Here is a 27,949-nt window from a genome sequence, read left to right on the forward strand (position 1 = left end):
TTAACCGCAGAGTGAACAATGGGCTTTATTAAAATCAAAAATGAACAAAACTAGCCCGTATGGAGAAAACACCACAAACACCAAGAATAGGATAGGACAGGACAGGCACAAACGACAACGATCTGGCACAAGTACAGGGGCTGTGTTCACAATCACCTGCTGTACCCTTACTATTTGAGAAACAGTCATTTGTAGTGGTATCCGAATCCATAGAGAACGTTGAATTAATTCCATAGTGGAATTAAATCAATAACAGCAACTCAGATCTGAAAAATTCATAGAAACCGTGAACATGAGCATTTATCAGCATTTTCCTAAATAAGGACACCTTTGTACATAATAGCCCTAATGAAATTGTTTTATACAGTTCAGTGATCACAAATAAACAGAAGCAGGTGCGACTTACTAAGCATATATGTTTTCGTTTTATGTGAAATAATGATAAATACTAGTTTGATTCAGCATGATTGATTTATTATTTAAATTGCTGAATTATTAAATGACTGTAACTGTAAAAAAATTTTTTATTATAAATTATTGGTCAAATAATGATGCTGAAGTTTTAAATGATATCATTGGAATCACTTTCAATAGATTTTTCATTTAATTGGAATTAACATGAAATTAACTGTTCAAAAATATTAGTTTATACTAAAATATGTTCTTTTAGAGTACATAAAAATGCAGTAAGAACTCTTAAAAACAAAGAAAGCAGTATTGACTTTTGAATAACACATTTGGCATCAAGAAATGAAGTCATGCTAAGTCAACAGCAGAAAGAGAAAAACCCCACGACTCATTGCACATTTTATGTATAAATGTGCAATATCCTTTCCACTAGTGATGATGCAATCTTTTCAACAATTCGAAAAACACTGGCCCAAAATATATGCTTTACACATGGTTTTTAATGGTTGCATCATTTGTCTTGTTTTAATGTACTAACATAGCCTTCTAAAGCACATACTTGATTATAATTTTACCTGTAGTGCATTCTTTGATATTACATTTAAAGTTAATATATTTAAATGTACTCATTTGCAAATATGTAATTACAGATACACTTAAATACATGACATATAAGTTTTAATAAAAATGGCATTCAAATATATTTTTGTTTACCATAAATGCTTGTCATTACCTTCGGCTGTACACTTTAACCATATTTCAAAGACAAATATAAATAATTATAAAATTACACACAGATGTATTTAAGTGGGATAAAAGAAGCACTCAATTTCAGCTAACCGTATTTAATATACATTTAAACTATAAGATTTTTCATTTAATTGGAATTAACATGAACTGTTCAAAAATATTACAGTTTATACTAAATGTTCTTTTAGAGTATATAAAAATGCAGTAAGAACTCTTAAAAACAACGAAAGCAGTGTTGACTTTTGAATGATTAACACATTTGGCATCAAGAAAAAGTCATGCTGAGTCAACAGCAGAAAGAGAAAAAACACACGAGTCATTGCATTTTGGGTATAAACTTAATTTCCTTCCCACTAGTGATGATGCAATCTTTTCAACAACTGGCCAAAAATATGTGCTTTACACATGGTTTAATTCAGTCGAGATAACTTGACTGGCAAACTACAACTGTTTTTCTTCTTTCATTCATTTGACGTATCCATTTCCTCTATTTCCGTTGCTCCTCCGGCTCAGTTTGAAAGAGTTGGAAGGGCTTGAACTTTACGCTCAACTTCCTTGCAGTACTTGTCTGAGAGCCCAGCTGCCCTGTGGTCAAAAGTGGAAACATGTGAATGCCTGGCTAAATCGTTGCAAGATTTAAGTGACCATGATCTGACCTCAACATATTATCTCTTACTCTTGCGGGTATGATTCATGTAAAGCTTCTGTTGTCTCTTTTTCTTTCCCACAACATCTTTCTATCATATAGTGGCCCTTTTTGCATTTGGACACTTAACATTTACAGTGTGAACGTCATTACTTTACATAAAAAAATCCTAAATGGCAGAAATATAGTGCAAACACAAAACTTTTCACATAATAAGCTTGTTTTCGGTTGTTCTTTTATAGAGTTTATGCACTGACATAAATTTTCTGACAAAATAAAGTGAAACCTGAATGTATTATCTGCTAGACAACAAGATAAATTACCTAAATCTAGAAAATCATTTATATCATCATTTTATAAATAAATTTGACGATGCTTGCTCTGTCTATCTAAACTTGCACTGTGGAATTCCAAACACTCTCTAACCACTTTGTATAATGCAATGCTTATCTTAATGGGTTTAATGATGAATGCTGACAAAACATTTACACAGATTATAACATGCCAAATATTTTAGGGTTAGTTCACCAAGAAATTACAATTCTGTCATTTATTACCCACCCTTGTGTCGTTCCACATCCATAAGACCTTCGTTCATCTTGGGAACACAAATGAAGGTATTTTTGATAAAATCCGATGGCTCAGTGAGGCCTGCATCACCAGCAAGTTAATTACCACTTTCAATGCCCAGAAAGCTACTAAAGACATATTTAAAACAGTTCATGTGACTACAGTGGTTCAACCTTAATGTTATGAAGCGACAAGAATACTTTTTGTGCGCCAAAAAAAACACTCTATTGAACAATATCTAGTGATGGGCAATTTCAAAACACTGCTTCATGAAGCTTTGAAGCTTTACGAATCTTGTGTTTCGAAATACTTATGACATAACGAAGCCTGACAGTTTGATACATTTTTGGGCTTCATTACATTAAGGTTGAACCACTGCAGTCACATGAACTGTTTTAAATATGTCTTTAGTAGCTTTCTGGGCATCTGAAAGTGTTAATTATCTTGCTGTCAATGGAGGACTCACTGAGCCATCGAATATTATCAAAAATATCTTAATTTGTGTTCTGAAGATGAATGAAGGTCTTACGGGTGTGGAACGACATGAGGGTGAGTAATTAATGACAGAATTTTCATTTTTGGGTGAACTAACACTTTAACATTAATGTTAGAGTGAGGGGCCATGTAAAGTTACTTACATGTTTCAAATTATAAGCCATGTTTGATGTGGATGAACGTTTGGACTTCCAGCCTGACATAATTACCACGTGGACCAGGCGTGTTAACAATCTTTCCGTTGGACTGCGTGACTTTGCTAATTCCTGTGGGTTTTTTTTTTTTTGCAACTAACTGACTAATTAAAATTTGGTTGACTAAGCCTCTTCTTGTCGACTATTAGGGAGCAGCCCTAGTCATTTTTATATAACTTCACTATCTACTTTACTCTCAGGACATACTTGAGTTCCCGCAGCTTCTTCTCCTTAATCTCGTCCAGTCGGGCTCTGCGATTGCGCGCCTCCTCTTCCAGCCGCTCCCCCTCTCGGAACAGCTCTCTGCGCTGGGTGACGGCCTGCATTTCTCTCTCCCGTACCTGCTGCCTCACAGCCTCAGCATGCCTTTGGATTTGTTGATGACGCTGCTCCTCTTTTTCTCGTTCTTTCTCAATGAGTTCCTGTTGTGCCCTGGGAAAGGAGTATACAGTGAAGGATCTAAAGGTTTTCAATAACAACCTACATACATTGGTGTTTTATTTTCTTTATTATTGTCACACCCTCACACGACATTGTTTTCATCAGTCACATGTGGTCCTTTGTTCTGTTTTACTGCCACAATCAGTCACCATGGACACTGCACTAATCATCACAGCTGTCTGTCATTTGAGTTAATCGTCTGTTTATATAAGTTCCTGTCTTTGCTTAGTTCAGTGTCGGGTCTCGTTTATGTTGGCGTCAGGTGGATGTCTCTGTGTGTTGTGTTGCTACTGCTTTTGGATTACTCCTTGGATTATTAAAGACTGTTAAGCTTCATCTTCTTCGTCGCCCAACCATGTTACAATTATTTTGTTATTATTTTTATATTTAATTTCATAATCCTTTATAATCATTAGTCATTTTTTCCCCTTGGTATAATAAAACTTGTTGGAATTGTACTGGTGTAGACAAAGTCAGAGCATTGAGCAGTGTCACATCTAGATGAAGTCTGAACTTTGAAACATACTAAGATTATTCAGTAATAAGTCTGCTATTTTATTATCATCACTTCGTCTCCTGCTTCTGCTATTCTCTGGCTTTCAGTCAAACTCTCAGGCTGACAGAAGGCTGTTAATTGAGTCTTGAGATACCATACAAGACTTTCTGTTGACAGATTTGCTGGGTTGCACACCAGAAAAACGGATATCTTTTCACAAGTTCTGGCATCCGGGCACATGGAGATTTGATCTGCTGGGGCCAGTTGCATAATCTTAGTCACTATATTAAGACTGTGTCTTAAGAACTAGTTTGACCAACTTGCAGTTAACCAAGGGGTAATCAATGTTATTTTTCCAATTCAAATTACACCAATCTACCTTTTTATGTAACGAACTTTAAAAAATTAGGACCACTCTTCAAGAAAAACATTAGTGTCTTAACTTTTAAGACTAGTCTAAGTGGTTTATGCAACCGGCCACTGATCTAACAAATGCATACAATCTTCAAAGTTATCTTTAACTGCGTTTCCACCGCAGGAATGTACCACTTTGGAGTGTTACTCGTGTGTTTCGACTGCAGGAACCAGGGTCTTAATGAAGTTCCAGGTAAAAAAAAAAGTCCCTGCTTCTGAGGTAGTACTTTTTCAAAGTTCGGGAACTTTTGGGGGTGGGACTTGGGTGCTGAACATGCTGATTGGTTGAGTTCACACAGCATTTTGTTTGATTAATCCACGCAGCATTTTATTTCAACCACCATTTTTAAAAGTCTGTTGCGGTGCATGCAGGAAGAGTTGCTATTTGAATCAACAGTGGAGTTTAAAAAATACGACAGATGGACCGACAACAAGGTTCAGGTTTTATTAAGCTTATATGCGGAGGACAAAAGTTCCAGGTCACTGGACTAAGTGCCTAATCTTCACGGTACTTTAGACCGCGATGGAAACACAGACAGCAACAGGTCTGGGGGGAAAAAAGTTCCTGGGACAAATCATTCTGGGTCATTTTTTAATTTTTGGTGGCTTTTGTCCATTCTCCCCTTGTTCTGTCAGTAAGTAAATGATTTGACGTGTGTGGGGATTATAGAGGTAGTTGTTTAATTTCCAGGTTGACTCATTGGGTTTTGTAATGTATAATATACTGCATAATAATAAAGAAAAACTTACCACTGTGAAACATTCTGCAAAATTGCAAAACTGGTTCTGGTCTATCTGCCTGATCATCAGCATTTTCAGAATCTAACTTGGGCTTGAACTGATACATTAATATCGACGCCATTATTAACTGTGTGTTTACTATTGCTTTAGAAGCTTAGGAAGCTGAAGTTCTCGATTATGGTAAGAAGCGTTGAGGTTTTTGGCCAGTCACAATGCACTGGGGGTCAACTGGCAAATTAGAGCACTCTAGGCTTTTTGGAAGGAGGGGCATTGTAGAAATTAGACTAGGAATAGAGGCTCTGTAATAATGTACAGCATTTAAAATGCAGACATGTAGATCAGGGGAATCATGTCACCTCAGGCCCCCAAATCTCTCTAGCAAACTCTTTTCTGGACCCCTGTATTTCTAAAACCCTGTGTACAGCCATTCTAACATGTAACGTCTGGATGGATCCGTTCGTAGTCAATAAACTTTGGAAATTTCAGAACGCTTTTAACCTGATGAACTGTGTTTTTAAATCACTAAATCGGCTCCAGCCAACTGCGACTTTTGGCATGTTTGTGGACCCGTGAGGTTAAACAGAAAACTCCAACTTCCTAACTTTGGAGACCTCAAAAGGATCACCCCCCTTTTGTGGGCCCAGAGACTGACCAGACAAATTCCACACACACACACAGACACACAAAAACACACAAACATGCTTAAAGATTGTACTGTATGTACAGCTACTCTTAGAATATGACTGTGCCAAAGTGTACCCGTCACATATATCCAATGCATATATGCTTCCTAGTGTTTAGACTTAGTTTAAATGACTGTATTTGTGCTAGTGTTCATTTTAATGATGGAATTTTGTCTGTAAACCATAACTTCTTCTACATGCTTTTCTTATATGTCAAGTTTAGATTCATTTTAAAGCTATTTCCACGTCTCATTCACCTATGTATATTACATGGCTGTCAAATGCATTGTTCTATTTGTTTAATGATATTGTGAAGAAAGTACTCCATCTCGAAACCCGATCTGATAGTCATCAATTATGCAAATTCAGCTAGGAGACCAGACAAAGGAAAAGCTTGCCCGCCAACTTTGCACCAATGTCATTGGCTATTCCACCTCAAGGAGGTGTGTTGGCTTATCTGCCATAAAAGAGGAGCACCAGGATTTTGCTGTGTGTTCTCCCGACTGCCCTGAATTATGCATCGCCCACTCACGCACGTCTCTCCCGGACGTCACGGCGACCGCGCTGCTATCGCGCTCATCTCTCGGGACCACCGTCTTCCGACGAAACTAACTTTCAAGCCCTCAGTTCAAACCTTCCCGCGGAACGGAAGAAGCCAACGAACTGCACCAGCGCTAAACTGAAACTCGACATGCAAGACTAATGCAAGTACTATCGTTTCTCAATCTTAGATAATGAAACTGATTTCCATGCTGGCCTCAAGGACTGTTTGTAAGTTTTGCTGCTTGCCTTCTCTTTCCTTTTTCTCTACTTTCACTTTGTATATATGTGTATATCCTGTGTATAGCCGTATAACCTCTGTAGTCATAGTTTGCATATATTAAACACATTATTCATGCTCGATTGTTCTTTTTGCTCATTTCAACAAAAACCAGGTCACTTTAACGTTTCGATCCTACATCCTCGCTTTACGTTTGGATGCTAGAATAGGAAGTCTTTCTTCCTTCCGATAATTCTGTGAGGAGCAAAAGGTTTGTTGGACAAACCGACGGTTTCTCTAAATAATTATTAAACCAGAACTAATCATATATGTAATTGATTATAATTCATTGTAATTAATTCACAATATATGTTTAATTCCCCCTTGGGTCGATATATGCATAATAATAAATCATAAAGCTTTATTATATTCATATGTCTACCTCATAAATTAATTAATAACTGTACGAAATCGCTACAAATAGTACATAACGGTGTTTGTACCTCAGGACCCTCTCAAACTCTGCTCTCTCTCGTCCAGCTTCAATGGACAGCAGGTGCTCCTTATGAGTGACTTGCTCCAAACGAGCAACCTTCAGCTTCTCTTCCACTTCCAGCTTTTTCGTAGTCCGCTCTTTCTCCTTTCTTCTCCATTCCCTCGCTGCTGCTTCCTGGTTCCTCCGTGCCCTGATCTCATCCTCACAGTTCACAAAAAAACATATTTATTTGAAATCCAGAATCTAGAATGCAAAATGTATTACACTATCATGGGAATACTTCTCATACAAAGAGATTTAGAAATTTTACCTGCTCAGCTTTATGGTCTCTGTCCCGTTCTTGAAGAGCTCTCAGTCGCGCTACTTCCTTTTCTTTTTCTTTCTTGATTCGTATCTGCTCAGCTTCATACTCTGCTTCTCGTTCCTAAAGTTCATCAGACACATCTGGGATTAATGTGGCTATTAAACTTTGGTGGGAATGCCAGCTGCAGCTGCTGATGTTGCTAGTTTTTTCTCTTTGTTTGGCTTGACTCAGCATTTTCCCAAAGTAAATTCACCATTATCTGATCCTTCTTCTGTTCCCAGAAAAGGAATAAGTAGGCCAGAGTATTAAAACCATATTTTTTCCTTTGTGGTCATATAATCATATAATCATATAGAGACAGAGCGACACGCGTCATAATCTGAAGACCACGCCCACCGGGGGGGAAAACAATCCAACCGTCTCCATTGACTTTGTATTGCGTGAGGCTGCCTCTTTCTCTTTTCTGACTTATTACAAAAAACAGAACAATGTCTAAAAGCTGCTGTGTGACAAGGTGCACAGCTAACAAGCTAAAAAACCCAGAAATAAGTTTTTATAAGCTGTCGATCCCAAAAAATGAATGTTTAAGGACATAAAGGTGGATACAGGCAGTGAGACAGAGCGCAAATGGTCATAATTACTTTAAGAAATACACTGGAGGGGGTCGTAATCGGCGACAACATATGCTAAACAAACCAACAAAAACAAACCATTCATTATTTTTTACCATGTCAAAGAATTATTTCACCTGTCGCCGATTACGTTCCCATCCAATGCATTTCTTATAGTAATATGACCCGTTGCTCTCTGTCTCACTGCCTGTATCCACTTTTATGTCCTTAAACATTCGTTTTTGGGGGTCGACAGCTTATAAAAACTTATTTCTGGGTTTTTTAGCTTGTTAGCTGTGCACCTTGTCACACAGCAGCTTTTAGACATTGTTCTGTTTTTTGTAATAAGTCAGAAAAGACAAGGAGGCAGCCTCACGCAACACAAACTCAATGGAGACGGTTGGATTGTTTTCCCCCCCGGTGGGCGTGGCTTTCAGATTAACATAAATGCGCTCTGTCTCTATAAAGTGATCGTGCATGTCTCTTCTGAACATTTAGACTAAACTTTTTGAAGCATCAAATTGCATAGACTGTCAATGGAGAGACAGAAATCTCTTAGATTTCATTAACTCTTTCCCTGCCATAGACGGAATTTTGAAGTACTTTAATATTTTTAAAAAGAGAGCAGGGAAAATGTTTGGATTTTTTTCGGATCAGTGTGTTAGCCCTGTCGGCATCTTGCAGATTTAACATGCTGAATCAGTGTTTGTCAGGTTGTGAACATACTGTAATCTGGTGTTTGTCCACATATTTGAATGCTTAATTAAAGGGTTGGTTCACCCAAAAATGTAATTTCTGTCATTATTTACCCTCATATCCTTCCAAACCTGCAAGACCTTTGTTCATCTTCGGAACACAAATTAAGAGGTATTTTTTTTTCTTTTTCTTTTTTTATTTTTTATCTCTAATAGAAAGCAATGAAATGACCACATTCAAGGTCCAGAGAAGTAGTAAAGACATGGTTAAAATAGTCATGTGACTGCAGTGGTTCAACCTTAATGTTATGAAGCGACGAGAATACTTTTTGTGTGCAAAAAAAACAAACAAAAATAATGACTTTATTAACTTTATTCAACAATTTTTCCTTATTTATTGTATTTGATTTACAAGGTAAGAACTGCCAGAACAGTCTGCCCCTGATTTTAAAGTTTAAGATTATAGTGGTGGATGACAAGAGAAGCGAGATAGTGAGAAATATATAAAAAAGACTTTTCTTACCAACTTCTTGCGCGTATACTCCACAGCACGCAGATCTGCTAATCTCTCTTCTTCCTTTTTCTGCTCTTTAGCAAGCAGATTCTCTTCATTTATCTTCTGAATCTCCTGAAGCAAATTCTTCTGCTCCTCCTTCTTCCTTTCAATGGCCTGTGTTAACACAGAATTTGCACGTGAGTCCGAAAACTACTTATGATTCAAATTAAACTAGATGTTAATTGCATGTACCTTGAGCTCCTCCATCTGCACCCTTTCCATGTTTTCCAGCAACTGCTGACCCTCCTGCTCCTTCACCTCCTCCTGTAGCATTTTCTCCTCCAGACGCATCTGAATCTGGTCCAGGATGCGCAGCTTCCCGCTTTAATAACACCCACCCATCAACCATAGGGAGGAATACATTATATGTCGAGTATATAGAATATAGAGCGTAAACATCCTTACTGAATCATCTGCTGTTTGCGGAGCTGTTCGATTTGTTCCTGGGTTTCTAAAGCCCGGCGACGCTCCACCTCCATCATAGCATCCAGTCTTTTCTCCTCCTCCAGCCACTTTGTGCGGTTCTGTTTCTTCTCCTCAAGCTGCGCATCTCGGATAACATGGCACTGAACTTCCTGAATCAACTGCAGGAGTACAATGGCAACATTTGCATGTAGGAAACAACCAGTCGGTGATGGATTGGCTTGTTAGTGTGGTACCTACCTCATTGAGCTTCTTGACTTCGTCCTCTTGTTCCATTCTCAGGGTGTTGGCCCGCTCCAACAGATACTGAGCCCGGTCCCTCGCCTCTGCCTCGAGCTCACTGAGAGTCTGGTTCTTCTGCCGAGACAGGTCCGCCTGACGCATCTGTGCTTTTCTCTGCTCTGCAGCCTCCTGATTTGACAACAACTAGATTTTCATTTCCTGAAGCATTTAGCAGTTCTTTGAAGACAGTGTTCTTTGGCTCAGTCATTCAGAGCATATTTTTTTGTGTTGAAAAACACGAGACTTGGCAGTGACATTTAGGTTTACATTAGAAAAACAACAGAAAACCAGCACAGTGGAATACAAAACGAGTTCTGTTTGAACAGCCTGTTAAAGTGTACATGGTAAGCTTTATTCTGTCTAAGTTAAATGCTGCAGCAGAGCTATCATGATACTTTTGGAATAAGTGTTTCATCTATAATAATTCAACAATCAATAACCGTGTTCTGTGTTTCTGGCTTACGGATTGGCAACCGCAGAAGAAATGTTTTTACATTGACAACAATGGCAGTGCCTAACAAGAACAAGTTCGGGAATCAAAGTCTTTTTACGAATTAACTATTATGAAAATGTTTGAGCTGCCAATGCTTACTCAATAATGCACAAACATTTCGCAACTATCATGAAGACCCAGCAATATATTCACTTTTTGAGTCAGTTTCGGGCTGTTCATTTATTTCGAAATGATGGCACTTATAATTAAGTGCATGTCTGTTTGGTGCTGGCTGTGCATTTCTCACTTCATGTGAAAACTTAAGCGCATTTCGTGAAATCATAGGCTGCCTGAGAAGCAGGACCGTTATATTTTTGTAAATATGCACTGTAATACTGATGTTATAATTCATTCTAACATAATGATAACATTAGTGTTGTTGTTTCATTGAGTTTTTCAATTCCATTCATACATAATTGTTTGATTAATTCATTCTTGGAAAAATGTGCATGCATGCACACGTTTTTTTATGTCTTTTTAAAATAATTTCTCATAATGTAGTAATTCATTGTAAACACAATGCAGTAAGGAATTGACACAGGAACTGAAGAAGAATACAAACAGCTCTGCAGTTTCATTTGAGCTGATTATTATTTCCGTTCCGAGTGGCTTTTTATTGTCATCACAATGAAGCACAGCTGGTAAAAGGCAATACAGGAAACATTTATATTTTATACTAGGATAATTCTGGGTGGCTAACAAATGTTTTTTCTTATGGTGGCCGTGGCCAACCAATGCAACCCGGGTAGATCCGCTCCGCCAAATGAGTAACCATAAAGTGTTTAAGTTCAATTTTGACATTCTTGGCTCACCATGGCTTCCTCGCGGGCTTGGCGTTGGGCCTCCAGCACAGCTGCCTTCTCCTCTTCACTAGGAACATGAGACTCCACCATGATTCGCCTGAACTCAGCTGATGACAGGATAACAGACTGCCCAGATGGGTCCTCACTTGGGATTCTGGTTCAACAAAACAAGAGCAAAGAGCAGACTTAAAGGGGTCATGCATTTTTTATTATTATTTTATAAAGTTTACTGAGCACTTATAATGTTAGTATGATTTTTACATCAAAAATTGTAATCATAATATAGAAATAAAAGACCATTTTCTACCCTGATTTTAGTCCTCTGATTTGAGCTCTCTGTTTTAAGAGGTGTGTCCACTGTGAGACTTCAGTGTAAACACCCACCCACTGCTGTGATTGGCTAACATCTTTGCATATGAAATAAGTATTTCATGTGGAACTCTCTTGAAAACTTTTACTACGTTTTACTACTACAGCTGTCAAGATTAACTAATAATGAAAACTGTTGGTTATAGCATTATATTAGATCGACTCCCATCACATGAAAGGTTGCAGTGAACATGTAACAGATGACAGACATGAATGCTGTGATCTCGTCATTGCAACTCGATTTCTGCACTCTCATGAATGCTTTCATCATTACTAACAGTGCAAGCATGATGTAAATAAGAGATTCATTGTGCAGTGTAGACAGCCTCATTGATTATAATGGGAGTGCAGAACTCAGTCACTGATAAACTTGCGCTGTTTGATTGACAGCTCCAGTGATTATAAAGAGAGCGTTCTTTGATGGCTTTCTGTATGTAATTTAATCACTATTTAAATTATTTTCATGCTACTCAGAGAAACAATGTGAAGTTGACCGTCACTGGCTTGATTTACCGATGCATAAACAGCAATAAACAATATTCACTGATCACAGATTAGGCATTACAATTGAAGTGAAAAGGATTATTTCACTTCAGAATTAAAATGTACTCACCCCCATGTCATCCAAGATGTTTATGTCTTTCTTTCTTCAGTAGAAAAGAAATTAAGGTTTTTGAGGAAAACATTCCAGGATTTTTCTCCATATAGTGGACTTCATTGGGGTTCAACAGATTGAAGATCCAAATTTCAGTTTCAGCGCAGATTCAAAGAGCTCTACACAATCCCAGACGAGGAATAAGAGTCTTATCTAGAGAAACAATTAGTCATTTTCTAAGAAAAATTTAAATTATATACTTTTTAACCATAAATGCTTGTCATGCACTAACTCTTGCCACGCATTAAGTAATCACGTTGGAAAGGTCACGCATAACGTAGGCGGAAGTACCAAGCAAGTGTTTACAAAGCGAACATGCAAAGACTAAACTGTGACTGAAGCAGATTTAAATACTTATAACATGGAATTTGAACACTGACTGTTATCGCAGACTGAACGCAACTGGCTCTGACTGGACATGTTTGAGCGCGATCAGTCATAAGTATCAATTTACATTCATAATCGGCCTTACAATCGTTAAGTGTGTGCGCGGCTCTAGTCTTTGCATGTTCGCTTTGTAAACACTTGCTTGGTACTTCCGCCTACGTTATGCGTGACCTTTCCAACGTGATTACTTAATGTGTGGCAAGAGTTAGTGCATGACAAGCATTTGTGGTTAAAAAGTATATAATTTAAATTTTTCTTAGAAAATTACTAATTGTTTCTCTAGATAAGATTTTTATTCCTCGTCTGGGATTGTGTAGAACTCTTTGAATCTGTGCTGAAACTGAAATTTGGACCTTCAATCTGTTGAACCCCAATGAAGTCCACTATATAGAGAAAAATCCTGGAATGTTTTCCTCAAAAACCTTAATTTCTTTTCGACTGAATAAAGAAAGACATAAACATCTTGGATGATATGGGGGTGAGTAAATTATCAGGACATTTTAATTCTGAAGTGAAATAATCCTTTAAAAATGTTCTTAGCATTAGGATCTTTTAGAAGCTAATGTTATTTTTAGTCAGTTGATCGGCCAGTGGGCAGGGCCAAAGATGTGATGATGTAGAAGTCGGCGTTGATCTAATTCTGCAGAAAGAGAGTCTTTCACCACACTATTAGCCTACGTCATAAATGTGACAAAATCAAAAATGCGTCATTTTCAGATCTTGGTTTGTGGACTTACTGTAAGTTTCAGAACTTACAGGATGTTTTTATAGTACAATGAATGACCTCTTACATGTCAATTCATGACCCCTTTAAAGATAGCAATAACACAAATGGCCAAAATATGCAGTTCAGGGATAAAAACATGCACTTATATGGTAACAAATTGACTGGTTTTGTTCAAGTCAAATCAGGTTACACCAACATAACTAATTCTGTAACGTTACAGATAAATATGTCAGTAAGGATAACTACATATATCCACAGTGTAAAAACCTTCTGCTTCTACTTGCCTGAGGTCTCTGATGAGGTCTTTAGTGATGATGCGAACCGTCTCCATCTTTGGCTCTTTGGTTGCAGGAGCAGAGCTTGACAGTGACCTTGACCTTGACCTCACGCTTCTGCCCTCAGCATCATCTTTCATAGCAGCAGCAGAATGCTGAGAAAGATTCAATAGGCAGCTGGATCTTCCTTTTCTTTACATTTAATGTCTAAGACCATAGAGTAAGCTTTTGTCTACCTGTTTGGGGGTCCCAAAGAGGGTCTCGTCCACATGAGAGGTGAGGGCTCGTGTGCGATAGCGGCGCGTCAAAGCGCTGCTGCTCGACAGCTTCCCACTCGAAGACGCGGCGCTTTGAGGCTGAAATAATGTCAAATGACCAACTAGTGAGTAGTTATATGATTTAAATCTCACGAGTCCTTAATACAACAACAAAACAGTTCGTTTTATTCCATTTTTTGATTCACTAAAAAAAAGAATCGACTCATAACATTCATGTTACTTACCATTTCTGTTGAGCTTACGTGAAACACTTCATAGGATAAAAGTTATGACAACAGAGCCACAACAAAGTGAAAGGTAATTGCCACTCTTTCTAATTTATGTGTTTAAAATGAAAAAAATAAAGAATAACAGCAAAGTTGACCACAGCCAGCCTACTAGCAATAAAACCGACTCTCTACAGCTGTAGTTTGTTGTTACGTTTCCATGGAGACACGGTTACTGCGGTTACGAGCGCTGAATGAAGGAGTTCCTGCAAGACCGGAGCCTGCAGTTTCAGGACCGCATTTCTAGGAGGACCCTCGATATTAATTACTTATTCTGTATTAATTTTCAGGAATTATTTAGTTAATTATTTACATTTAAAGGTGCAGTAGGCGATCTGGGAAATGCTAACTTTAGCCTGCTAGCATTGAAAGCATACAATCTCTCACTCTCCCTGCAAAGCGTCGTCCAAAGCCACTCCAAAACACAGGAACGCGCACAGACCACAAGAGAGACGACCAGAGACAACATTATTGCCTGGATTACATCATGTGTTGTTCACAGGTGAGAAATCTTAAAGGGTTAGTTCACCAAAAAATGAAAATGATGTCATTTATTACTCACTCTCATGCCGTTCTACACCTGTAAGACCTTCGTTAATCTTCGGAACACAAATTAAGATATTTTTGATGAAATTCGATGGCTCCGTGAGGCCTGCATAGGGAGCAATGATATTTCCTCTCTCAAGATCCATAAAGGTCCTATAAACATATTTAAATCAGTTCATGTGAGTACAGTGGTTCAATATTAATATTATAAAGCAAGGAGAATATTTTTGGTGAACCAAAAAAACAAAATAATGACTTATTTAGTGATGGCCGATTTCAAAACACTGCTTCACAGAATTCTTCTGTGTCGAATCATGATTTGGATCGCATGTCAAACCGCCAAACTGCTGAAATCACGTGAAACCTCTGATTTGACACAAAAGATTCATAACACACAGAAGCTTCCTGAAGCAGTGTTATGAAATCGGCCATCACTAAATAAGTCGTTATTTTGTTTTTTTGGCGCACCAAAAATATTCTTGTCAGAACGGCATGAGGGTGAGTAATAAATTGCATTATTTTAATTTTTGGGAGAACTAACCCTTTAACTAAAGTTAGGCTGTTTGCCTGCCACCGTACATGAACGCGCTGATGACGTTGTCTGCGTGAACAGGTTGCGCAGTCAGTGGTATGCAAACATATGTTGACTGACAGGGAACACATGCTATCATTTCATTCGGACCGAATGCAATGATTGAACGGACATTTTATGGTCCTACGCCTTCCACTGAGGATGCATATTTATAAAAATACATTTAGACCGCTTAACATAGTGATTACTATCAGGATATGAGACTTTAAACCAGCATAACAAAAATGTTTCTGTAGAGAGTCGCCTATTGCATTTTTAAATGATAATCCTAACCAACCCCACATGTTGGTAACCCTCTTGAAATGTTTAAGTTAACTTGATTTAGTTCAATATATGAGGCTCTAAAAATTTAATTAAAAATTACACTAATGAAAATGATAAACAATACAATAAACTATAGGGCTGCGTCCAAAATTGCATACTCTCTTGAGTAGGTACTTATTTTGAATAAGTAATTACTTCACGACTGCTAAAAAAGAAAATATAGTATGTGTGTAGTATGAATGTTGTCTGGACATACTACATCGCCATGTTGTCATTATCATGTGTCCTACCAGTGTCAGTTGCATTGCTTCACCGCCATTCACAAATCCTCTCCTGTGGTCTAATGGGATATTTTTGGACACTTTTTGCCTATTATGAGTACTGTGAATTTGGACATATTTCTTTTGTCATATAGTAGTTTTTTTAGTTATTTTTTCCCCTACTACTATATAATAGGGAAGTATGAGATTTTGGATGCAGCACAACTGTGTAAAAAACAGTCAGCTTAAGCCTTGTTAAGCCTCGCCCATCATACTGGAAATATGTAAATAGATATGTTATCTAAAAACTACTATTTTTAGTAAAAATTCTAGTGAATAGACCATGCTGGTATAACCATTTCCCCATGAGTCCTCATTTCTTGTATCTTCTTCAGGAACCTCTCTGCTTGCTTCACAGTAATGGCAATCAGAATCGTAATTCCATATCCAATCTTTCTTATTTTATCAATGCAAATACTCACTGTGTCAGTCATAACATTGTTATGCTCACTCTACCTCTCAGTTGGGTTAATGTATGTTTTAGATGCCACTATATTATAAACCCATTATGTAAAGATGAATATTAGGTTGTTGAGCACTTTATACATATAAAAAAACACTGCTCACAATGATCACAAATATATTTATTTTGAAATAAATGGTTTGATTGGTACATTTACAAATGACAATATACCTGCTGAAAAATTCCATGTCTAACTGTATCACAAATATACTGAAACTGTAAAAACAACAAATATGAAAGCTGCATGAAACGTTTGTTTTTTAAAATTGTATATAGCATAAATACAGTTTATATATGGTATATAGTAGCTGCACGATTATAACAGATGAAGTGTATATTATGTATTCACACAAGATACAATATTAAACAAATCAGTCAAGTAATGGTATAACAAATGTATGGTTGAGCTAATATGCAAAATAAAATTTAATGTAGTTGTCTTCTAAATGATGAATTAGGACGCAAGCCACTTTTAGCTTTTAAATGAACAATTCTTTTCTTTATAAAAACAAAAATGAATCAAACATCATCAAAGCACCTTTTTTACTTGGACTGTAAAACCTGTGTGTAAATTGGAATAGACCTGAGGTTGATTAAATATCAAATACAGTACATAATATTAAATAATAGATAATTCATAATCTCTCTGTGCTCACATTTTCATAGTAGTTTAACTTTTTAAAGTTACCTGATTGATAAAAGTTCGGCCAACTTACGTTTGGTAAGTAATGATGTATTCCAGACATATTAATACTTAATGTGAGATAAATTGCACCAGAAAGGTCTAGTCAGGCCAATATTTCTGTTACACTGAATTTTGTGACCGTATAAGCTATAGAATGCAAGGATATAAGACAAAGGAATCAAGGAAAGACATCTTTAAACTATCCTGCTCATTCAAGTCACTTCAAAGTAACATTTGCACAGATATATTATGTTGTTATAGCTTAATTCATAAAAACTTGCTTAATAAATCTTAATAAAGGAAATGCGGTGTTATCTGTATAAAAGGTAAAAACATAAATGGCACCAAAAGGATGCTATTCAAAAGTTTCCCTGATATAAAAATCCACCCTGAATACAGAGCATTTGTGAACAGGTGTTGACACTTAAGGCCTTCATGAGATTTAGGTTACATGCTGTAAAGAACATGTGAATATCAGTGGTTACATCAACAGGGATGGAGAGAGGCTTGTACTCTCTGTTGTTGTTGTTGTTGTTGTTGTTGTTGTTTGTCTCCCAAAGGTAGGTCATGCCATTCTCTAGCACTGGAGAGCTGCAGTGATCCAGGATCACGTAAAGTAAAGGCCCTTCTGATATCCCGCTGACCTTCACAATGACTCTCACCACAATGTGACGCTGATTATTCTGAAGTACCACACTCTCCACTTTGCCAAAGAGCACTAGCATCAAACAAATACACAGATCATTCATTTGATTCGACTAAATAAAAAATTAGTGTTTAGCATTTCATGTTGCACAGGATCAAAACCTGAACAGGGCTCATCACCTGTTTTATGGCATATGTCAGGAATCAGATCCGTTAGCGGTTTAAGTCTGTATTCTGGATGAAAGCTATTATGGCTTGGTGTTGGTTTGAGATGTTCAGCACAGCAGCTCCACAGGGACGCGTTGTAGTAGTAATGCCCACAGCAAAAGTGATTTGGTTTGGTGTCGTGAAGCATGGCATGGGTTGAGGAAGAACAGCAAATTTTGTTGCTATTATGTTCCAGCAAGAGGTTTCCACAGCATTCTGCTTTACTTGTGTTGTAGAGATCACCCGAGCAGCATCTCTGTTTGTGGTGGTCATATATTTGTGAGCCACAGCTCATTTTGAGCTGTTTTTGAGTATATATTAGACCTCCGACACACTCTGACTGCTCAGGCACATTGAGATGAAGGATTCCATTACAGCACAGCACATTGACATCTGACAGACTGTAGAGATTTTTTCCACAGCACTGAAACACATATATACAAAGTGTTTGCAAATGGACTATATTTTTTGGTTAAAGGTACACTATGTAAATTCTGTCCCTCTAGCTAACAAAATTGCATACATTTTTCAGAAGAACATTGTTTTGGTTATGCTTTGGCTTTGCGTGACTGTGCGAATGAATATGGCTCTATCTCGTAACTAAAAAAGTGAGAGAGATTATCCGACTGCTCATGAAACATTTACTAATAGCCCAGACAGCAACATATCCGGCCCCTATCTGGTACATGTGGATTACATGCAGACTGGATGTGGGCCAGGTCTGGGCCGTCACTCTGTTGCTGTCAGGGAGGCTTAAAGTATTATTTCAGGGTGAATCAGGGTAAAACAAAGACACAATAATGTATTGACTCCTTTTTTAAATTTGGTTAATTTTGAACCAAAAATGTTCACATAGTGCACCTTTAAGTAGTAACATTCCAAATATCAGCATTCTTCATTGTTTAATTCTAAATTAAATCCAATCGGGTATTAGCCACAGGTAGACTATAATGAAACTGTTAATGCAAACTATAATGCAAACTGTTTTACAGCGTACTACAATTCACTGAGGTGTAATTAGTAGCCTATTTGTCACTTTGCAGCAAATATAAATAGCCTAACATCTAACACTATTTACACAATGCAAATTCAGTATACTGCTATTTTCAGTAAATGCTATTAAACTTACTCTCTGCCATAATTAAAACTGTCTATGAAAAGAATTCTGACCTGAGTAAGACCTGATTCCCTCTTGTAATTTATTCCTGAGCAACTGATATACTCTGGGGATTTTAATTCAGCTTCTAGAGAAGAGAGAAAAAGAGAATGGATGATAGAGTGAGACAAATACATCAAAATAGGAAGTAAGAATTATGTCACACAGGGCTTAAATACAGTGAACAAACAAAGGAATTAATAAACAGAACACAACTGAACTCAAAGACAGAAAAATTCTGTCATCATTTACATTTACTCAGCCTAATATAATTCCCAAACCTATAAGACTTTTGTTCATCTTCAGAAAACAAATGTTCATGAGTTCACACTTACATATAATACAGTGGGTACGGAAAGTATTCAGACCCCCTTAAATTTTTCACTCATTGTTATATTGCAGCCATTTGCTAAAATCATTTAAGTTCATTTTTTTCCCTCATTAATGTACACACAGCACCCCATATTGACAGAAAAACACAGAATTGTTGACATTTTTGCAGATTTATTAAAAAAGAAAAACTGAAATATCACATGGTCCTAAGTATTCAGACCCTTTGCTGTGACACTTTGCTGTTATATTTAACTCAGGTGCTGTCCATTTCTTCTGATCATCCTTGAGATGGTTCTACACCTTCATTTCCAGCTGTGTTTGATTATACTGATTGAACTTGATTAGGAAAGCCACACACCTGTCTATATAAGACCTTACAGCTCACAGTGCATGTCAGAGCAAATGAGAATCATGAGGTCAAAGGAACTGCCTGAAGAGCTCAGAGTCAGAATTGTGGCAAGGCACAGATCTGGCCAAGGTTACCAAAAAATTTCTGCTGCACTTAAGGTTCCTAAGAGCACAGTGGCCTCCATAATCCTTAAATGGAAGACGTTTGGGAAGACCAGAACCCTTCCTAGAGCTGGCTGTCCGGCCAAACTGAGCTATCGGTGGAGAAGAGCCTTGAGGAAAAACTTGTTGCATCCAGGTGTGAAAAACTTGTTGCATCTTTCCCAAAAAGACTCATGGCTGTATTAGATCAAAAGGGTGCTTCTACTAAATACTGAGCAAAGGGTCTGAATACTTAGGACCATGTGATATTTCAGTTTTTCTTTTTTAATAAATCTGCAAAAATGTCAACAATTCTGTGTTTTTCTGTCAATATGGGGTGCTGTGTGTACATTAATGAGGAAAAAAAATGAACTTAAATGATTTTAGCAAATGGCTGCAATATAACAAAGAGTGAAAAATTTAAGGGGGTCTGAATACTTTCCGTACCCACTGTAAATAGAGTAAAGGTAATGCATATTTGGCGTACTCCCCTCTTCTCAGGTTGGGATAGGAATAGTTAGAAGTGAGGAAAAGGAGTGTGTCACACGAGATTGCAGCAAATGGAGAGGATCTAAGTGCAGCAGTATAAGGGTTATTAAAAAGAACTAGATGCAAGATACTTGACTGAGAAAACAAACAGCACAACCGGGTATACACAACAGAGAACCGACAAAGAACAGACTGAAACACACTTAAATACACTGAACAAAGAAAGGAACTTAATAAACTAAACACAGCTGAACTCACATTTCCTGTATTTGACCCAAGCGTTCAAGTGGGCGTGAAGACTGCAAGTGTGTGTAGAACTTTTGATTACCTAATGGGACACATTTATAGTCTTGCAAACGATGCAAGCGTTTACAGCTTTTTTTTATTTATTTTTTTTATTATTATTTTCTATACTACATTTTAAAATACACTTCTAAATGTCTGTTCAGTGGTCACTATGTAACTAACAGAAGACACAATTTTAAAATTGTGATGCTTCTTTAAGTGATAAAAATCAGTTGCAAATGTTGTACAAAATAGCCTACTCATCTTTGCATCAATAAAATGCGCAACACTTTATATTTTACTACCAAATTATATGTATTATATAATTAATTTAACTTGCAGTCGTATGTTTTCCTTGACAACTCGCGTTTCGGGGCATGTGAGTTCCCGAACATAATGCATGCACGCTTAGCCTCGAATAGCTCTCAGAAGCGGTATTAAAGATAGTGTGGGTTTAGTGTGCATTAAGGGCACTGCACTTGGGCATTTTTAAGACATGGGACAGTCTTGCGCACTTACTTCCTGTCACATGCACGAGTTTTCAAGTGGCCAAGACCGCAAGTGTGGGTATTTGGACAAGGCATGAGTGATGTATAAAATCAACAGGTGCTTCAACTAAATATTAGTTCAGGGGTGTGCACCCTTTCAGAATTATTCCAAGTTTTTTTTCTCTGTCACATTGTGTTTCAATAGTAAAAACTGTGAAATGATTAATCTTCGTTTCATTTTTTACAGGGGTGTGTAGTCTTTTTTATATCCACTGTATGTGCAGATTAAATTTAGGTTTTTATTTGCATATTAACATTGATCTGTGCACGTACATGTTGATGAGCACATCAAACACGTTACACAAGCTCAAGCGTATTTGCTTGACCCATGAGAACAAACCTCATTTAGATTAAACTGCTTTTACGATAACTAAACTTTTTGATGTGTCAGAGTTTCGAGTGGAGTGACAGAATTCTCTCAGGTTGAAAACTACATGTTTCTAAGTTAACATCCTTGAGATAGAACAACTTATTTAAAACAATCTGCTTCAAAACCTTTAAAACTGACTAATTTTGGGTCTAATTTTATGATACACATAAAAAAAATAACATGTACAAATTGGAATTGTAGTTAATTGTGATTATGTCCTCATCTATGATGGAAGGCAAAATGCAGGGCTGTTAAGTAGTTCCAGTTTTGAACAATTTGGTTCCATAACACTCCACATTTAAGTATTTTCCCATTTTCTATTTTTGGAAAAATTTTAAGTTTTACCGGATGTGTGGGAGAGTTTCTAACAATTATGCAGTTGTGCAACCAAATCGGACAGATGCCAAAACATAAAAGCTTTTTTTCCTTCTGAGCAGATTTCATCCATTTTATATTTGGTGTTACCATTACAGATAAAAAATGTGGTACATTTATTGTCATATTTTATTTTACTGCAATGTATTGTTTAAGTGGCTAATGAGGATGCCACACAACTTTACCTGTACTTAAACAGTGATTCATTCATTCATTCAGTTTAATCAAAATATACAGAACAGTTATTATAAGGCAAATAATCCCTCTAACAGCTAGACAAACCTTTTGGAGGTGTCAGACAGCATTTTTCATCTTTGAGATTCACTTCAAGAGTGTCATTTTTAAAACAGCAGCAGTGGGTCATCCTGTTAAATGATTTATTGCCACAACAAGAGAGATCTTCCTTCAGTTCAAGGGTTGTGTTGCCACCACAACACGTCTGAGTTGTTGTTATGTACAAGTCTGTAAATGAATCATCTTAAAATATTAAAAATGTCATAAAAACAGGCAACAGGAAAAGATGAAACAGCGCAAACACTGACTCATTTTTAAAGACAGATCGAGTGTATTGTCTACCTTGACCACAGCATGCTGTGTGAGCACTGCTTCGAGTCTGAATGGTGCCATTACAACAAATCTGATTTACGGGATTGTAGGGAAGAGAATTACAGTAGTCAGTATCTAGTTGACTCAATCCTTTAGATACATCACCTAGGAGACAAATAAATAATAGGAACAACAAATTAGTTTGAATAACTATAAAACAAGACAAAACTGATTCTTGTGAAAGAGTCTGTATAGCATTCTTTTAAATGAAGTCCATGATGCAAGTTTGAAAGGAGCACGTGCATCTAAACACGAAGCAGCGTTTTAACTTACCTTCTTTTACGATGACATAGCTCAACCATCCCTCCTCCTCCCCTTCTCCACCTTTGGCCTAGCTACATTCATCGCTCTATGTATGCTCAAGGGCTATAATTGCCCTGTGATTATATGATCAAACATACTTGTAAACCAGAGCACTTATCATGGGAATTATATACTTTAATAGGATATACTTAAGTGCTAATTGCATGCAATGTTTTTGTACATGTGGCCAAGTATGGTGTCCCATATTCGGAACTTGTGCTTGCATTTCACCCATCCATGTACACACACACAGCAGTTACAATTGAACACACACACACCGTGAACACATATGGAGCAGTGCCATTTTTGTCGAACCTGGGATTTTGGGATCATTTTGTGTGTATGTTTTGTTCAGACTGACAGAGAGATCTGAACAGAGATCGGGGGTCTCAATGTTCACCCTTTTAATGAAGATAAACCCTTGAATAAACAAATACTAGTCAATGAACGATAATCCAGGTTAAGAGAATTTATTTGAACATAAAATCTAACACTTCACCTTCAAATCATTATAACTTAACCGTGTTAAGAAATTATATTGTCATGAAAGTGTAACCTCTTTAAGTACACTTAAGTAGGCCTTTATTTTAGTCTTAGTTATTTGTGCATTAAAGGTGCTAAAGAGGATCTTTTCGTCGACTGAGAAACCAAAGACTGTTAGTGAGTTTTTGAAATGAGCGCATGCATAAGAACAACCCCCCCTCCTTCACAGCTCATTTCGAGGGAACGCCTCCCAAAACACGTGCACGAGTATTGGAACACGAGTGTTTACCACCGGCATTCGCTGTGTCGTGTTAGTGGATTCATTATGTCGGACTCACCGCAGGTAACTCATAATCTGCAGTTGTTACTCCTGTCTCCTGACAAAAACATTGCATGCAGCGCCTGTGGAGTGAGGAAAGTTACTGGAGCGCGCAGCCGTGCACGTCTCTCACAAGGAACGTAATGGCAGTGATTGACAAGCCAGAGGGCCAATCGTTTACGCGATGATCACGTAAATGATTGGCTGATGTTTTTAAGGCCCTACCTCGTGCACAGATGATGTATATTAATATTATTCCTTTCAGTGCACCTAATAAATAGTCCTTTATCAGTTAATAAAGACAGTTTCAAGTAATATTGCAAAAATGTATAAAACAAAACATCCTCTTTAGCACCTTTAAATGATAGCTGTCACAAGATATGTATACATTGGTGTAATTTATGGTGAGCTTGCAAAACCATGCATAATATATTTGTTGATTGCAGCATGCATTTGTGGGACTGTCTGAAGCTTTTAACTCAATGAGAGTGAAATTAAACTGTCTGAATTAGAAGCTGTTGTTGCTCCTAACCTAAACTCATAATTTAGATAAATTCTCAATGCCTAATTTCTTCCCATTCCTTCTGTTTCAACAAAACTAAATGTTAGATTCTCTTAATATTAAATTGAGAGAAAACGCTAAAGTAAAAATGATAAAGTAATTATAATAATAGTAATAATAATTACAAGTCACATTGCTAATTACTGTGCATCTTTTTTTAATCAATGGTTATTCTCATGTGCTAAATGTTTTTTCACTCCTTCGATCAACAAAACTACTGAAATTATCTCATTCAATCAATCATTTATTGTGATGTCTTATACAACTATATTTGTTAATTCAATAAAACCTATAGACGCCTCTAAAACATATCTAAAGTATAATCATGATTCCATTCTTACCTTGTCCAGAGGGTGTGGCAAACACAAACAAGATTGTCATTAAACCTGCAAATTAAGCAGAAAAAGTTATATAATTTATTTTGTAGATATAAAAGAAAATAACCCAGATTCCACTGACAACCAACTTTAAAAGGTGGATTGCCATACAGTATGCATTTGATGTGTAGATGTCCATTGTGTATCCCTCGTCAGTGAAGCAAGAAACTAACATCCAGATTTAGAGGAATGAGAATTTATGTTATTAAAACCCCGCCTCTCCAGTGAAACTGGAAAGAGAAAATGCAGGAAAAATAGGAGTGGATGAAAGACTGTCACAGTTATGTTCAGTAGGTTTTCATTTTCATCATTTTCATCAGTTCCTGTTTATTCTATTTTGTCATCTAGTTTACCTTTGTTCTTAGTTTCCTGACACTCGTCTCTTTGATGACTCATTAATTAGATCAGTGGTTTGGCCATGGGACCCACATTCCTATATAAATCCCAATATTATATTCCTATATATACACTGTATTTATTAAAAAAGAAAAAAAAAAAAAAAAGAATATGACTAATACTGATGAATAAACAGTAAAAGGTAATTTAAGGTAAAGGCTATTAAAGGTGCAATGTGTAAGATTTTTGCAGTGAAATATCCAAAAACCACTAGGCCAGTGTTATATATTTTGTTCACTTGAGTACTTACAATATCCCAAATGTTTTCAACTATTTGTAAATCGACAGAAAAAAAAAAGAAACAAAAAAAAGCAATTATAACCAAGGCTCTGGGACGTGCGAGTCGCTACCTGTCAATTGTATCATAACCTCTGTTTCTGGTTTTATTTTGTAGAAACCATGGAAACACCAAAGACGCTTGAATGCATTACACGTTTTATTTGACAAGGGAACAACTGTCAGGCTTTATCAGAATCAACAGGTGTTTATTTAAACAGAGGCACGGACACTGGCAACGGAGAGTATGAGTCAATGAACAAGTACTTTGGAACAGTGACTTAGCTGGAGAGTTAATAGATGAATGTCTTTGCAGGTGACGGGTCCACAGGGAATAGAGAGCTGATGACAGATGGAAGAGGATTCGGGGATACAGGTAAGCAGTCCACGTACACGAGACATAGTGCTTGCAAAAGACATTGTGCTTTCCATTGACAAGACCAGACACTGTGGTGCAGGGAGTGAGAGTCTTTATAGTGTCTGATTGATGAGTGGATGGTTTGCAGGTGCAGGTGATTGGTAACTGAGTGCAGGTGAGGAAACAGAGGGATGCTGGGAAATGGAGTTCTGGGAAGGTGAGACAGACGGTGACTGTGACAACAACTGTTTTGATATATTTATAGACAGAAAACCAATTGTTGTTATATAGCTCATCACGTTTAGTCTTATTTTTTAAATCTAATTTTCTTGATTTTTTGCGAGTACCATGCTTTACCATGCCTCAGAGAAAAACACTATTTTGTGAAGTAGCTAACATAGCATAATCAGATGCATCTTTATTTTTATTAACAGTAATACAGAATTTTCTCCATCATACAATATGTTTTAAAATTAATCGCATGCCATTTATCAACACAAGCCATCCAGTATTTAATATGATATTCTAAAATCAATCTATCTTACTGCAGTGTGTCTCAAACAAGTGTCTCATAACAGCCGCCAAGCGAACACACAGAGTAACGTTATAACATCATTTTCAACACTCTCAAATGTGTTGAAATTCTCACTCTTAAATAGCAGCCCCAAACTAGTTTGTGTTAATACAAGTTGGTAAGTTGGTATGAGCCACCACAGTCATTTAAAAATATAAAAAATAACACAAAGTGAAAATAAATTGGTATTTTGGGGTTACGGAAACAACAGTTACCATGGTAAATACTTAACTATATTACTTAAAGGGGACCTATAATGCCCATTTTACAAGATGTAATATAAGTCTCTGGTGTGCCCAGAACGTGTTTGTGAAGTTTCAGCTCAAAAATACACAAGTGCAGGCTCAGCAAAAGTGCGCATCGAGGGTGCATATCAGCCGCAAAGGGGGTGCCGGCTTTACTGAAGCCTAAAATTTACAAATGGTACACCCTGTGGTCATGTGGACTATATGGACAGTGGACACACACACCCAGAGCAGTGGGCAGCTATTTTGCTGTGGAGCGATTAGGGGTTAGGTGCCTTGTTCAAGGGCACCTCAGTCATTTCTTGCTGGTATTGAAATTGAACCTGCAACTTTCTGGTTACCAGTCTGACTCTCTAACCATTAGGCCACGACTGCCCCGAGATTGCACAGACTGCATGGAGATTAAGCCAGTGTCCACCACAGATGGAGAGCTTACGCCTTCGATGAAGGAGCCAGAGCCCCATTGTGAGTCTGACTAGGTGTGTGAGCTACAACGTGTGTCGTCGTGGGGTTACTGGTGGAGTTCGAGTGTTTGGAGGAAAACCCCATCCACTACCCTACTGCTGAGGGTGAGCTTATTATGGTTTTAAGTCTTCTGTGTCTTCATCGCCGCTGGTCCTTTCCAGCATAAAGCCTGTTTCGTCACCCTGTATCAAGTCTATGTCATCGTCACTGAACCCACCCTACTTCCACATCCTAATTCACATCCTAATTCTGCCTGTCCATCAGCCCCACCTCTGCTGGTTCCCTACAGCCCCTCGACTTCTCCTCTAACACCATTCTGTTGTGTGGATAAGCCTCAGGATTTCCAGTCTCCAGCGTTGCCCAGGCAAGTGGATCTCCCAGCATTGGTGCCGTGACCCGGATGGGAGTGAGGTTTAGGAGGGTGAGTGTAACGGAGGCCAGCTAGTGAGAGCTGTGCAGGTAAACCTAACTCCCCTGATCCCAAGAGGTACGACTGATGCTAGAGACTGTGGTCTTTAGCATCCTTGTTAGGGCATCCCCCTTCCACGCTGGAGATGCCGATTTGAGTCCCGCTTGAAGCAGTGGTGAGAAGGACCGGAGGGTTTACATATGGCTTGAGTAGGAATTATTTTAATGAGTAATATTGTAACATCCTTGTTTCCTGAAATAAACTCAAGACTACACTCACTCCATACTCCCTTTGTGCTTTGTAACTTTGCAGACCTTTTTCTTGCTCTAACAGCAACATTATACACTATATAAACTAAAGAAAGTAAAAAAAAAAAAAGAGAGAAGTAAACAACAAAACAAAAAACAATAGATCCTCTTTAAATATTTAAGTATTTTAGTGTGGTTACTGGTGCTCACCAAGGACGTCTACACAAGTGATCTCAAAATTCCAAACATACACGGAATACAGTACCTCAGGGATGAGTATACAGTACCCGGAATACAGTACCCAGAGGTGAGTTAGCATTTTAGGACTTCCGGTTCCATGGCC

General features: G+C 37.5%; 2 protein-coding genes and 1 long non-coding RNA gene across 6 annotated transcripts; 1 reads left to right on the forward strand and 2 right to left on the reverse strand.

Moving 5' to 3' along the window:
• Window positions 1–14,333, reverse strand: cfap45 (cilia and flagella associated protein 45). Its single transcript, XM_048169044.1, has 12 exons — window positions 14,177–14,333; window positions 13,911–14,030; window positions 13,684–13,829; window positions 11,271–11,415; window positions 9,924–10,094; window positions 9,666–9,844; window positions 9,453–9,582; window positions 9,228–9,374; window positions 7,405–7,518; window positions 7,102–7,295; window positions 3,271–3,495; window positions 1–1,743 (listed from the first exon to the last, which is right to left on the reverse strand). The coding sequence occupies exons 1-12, from the start codon at window positions 14,177–14,179 to the stop codon at window positions 1,668–1,670; spliced, it is 1,650 nt and encodes a 549-aa protein (XP_048025001.1). The 5' UTR covers window positions 14,180–14,333; the 3' UTR covers window positions 1–1,667.
• Window positions 13,929–27,949, forward strand: LOC125254430. 4 transcript variants are annotated; one of them, XR_007181661.1, is made up of 6 exons: window positions 13,929–14,056; window positions 14,540–14,720; window positions 25,426–25,683; window positions 25,814–25,882; window positions 26,849–27,053; window positions 27,214–27,949. It is a non-coding gene; the product is annotated as an uncharacterized LOC125254430 (long non-coding RNA). The 4 variants fall into 4 exon arrangements; XR_007181663.1 differs by lacking the exon at window positions 13,929–14,056 and having other exon boundaries at window positions 14,523–14,720; window positions 25,426–25,512; window positions 25,624–25,683; window positions 27,214–27,696; XR_007181660.1 differs by lacking the exon at window positions 13,929–14,056 and having other exon boundaries at window positions 14,523–14,720; window positions 27,214–27,696.
• LOC125254429 (galaxin-like) lies at window positions 16,029–23,585 on the reverse strand. Its single transcript, XM_048169045.1, has 5 exons — window positions 22,562–23,585; window positions 22,268–22,447; window positions 19,111–19,184; window positions 17,914–18,364; window positions 16,029–17,806 (listed from the first exon to the last, which is right to left on the reverse strand). The coding sequence occupies exons 2-5, from the start codon at window positions 22,347–22,349 to the stop codon at window positions 17,448–17,450; spliced, it is 966 nt and encodes a 321-aa protein (XP_048025002.1). The 5' UTR covers window positions 22,350–22,447; window positions 22,562–23,585; the 3' UTR covers window positions 16,029–17,447.

The sequence above is a fragment of the Megalobrama amblycephala genome, linkage group LG19, assembly GCF_018812025.1.
Source record: "Megalobrama amblycephala isolate DHTTF-2021 linkage group LG19, ASM1881202v1, whole genome shotgun sequence".
Lineage (NCBI taxonomy): Eukaryota > Metazoa > Chordata > Actinopteri > Cypriniformes > Xenocyprididae > Megalobrama > Megalobrama amblycephala.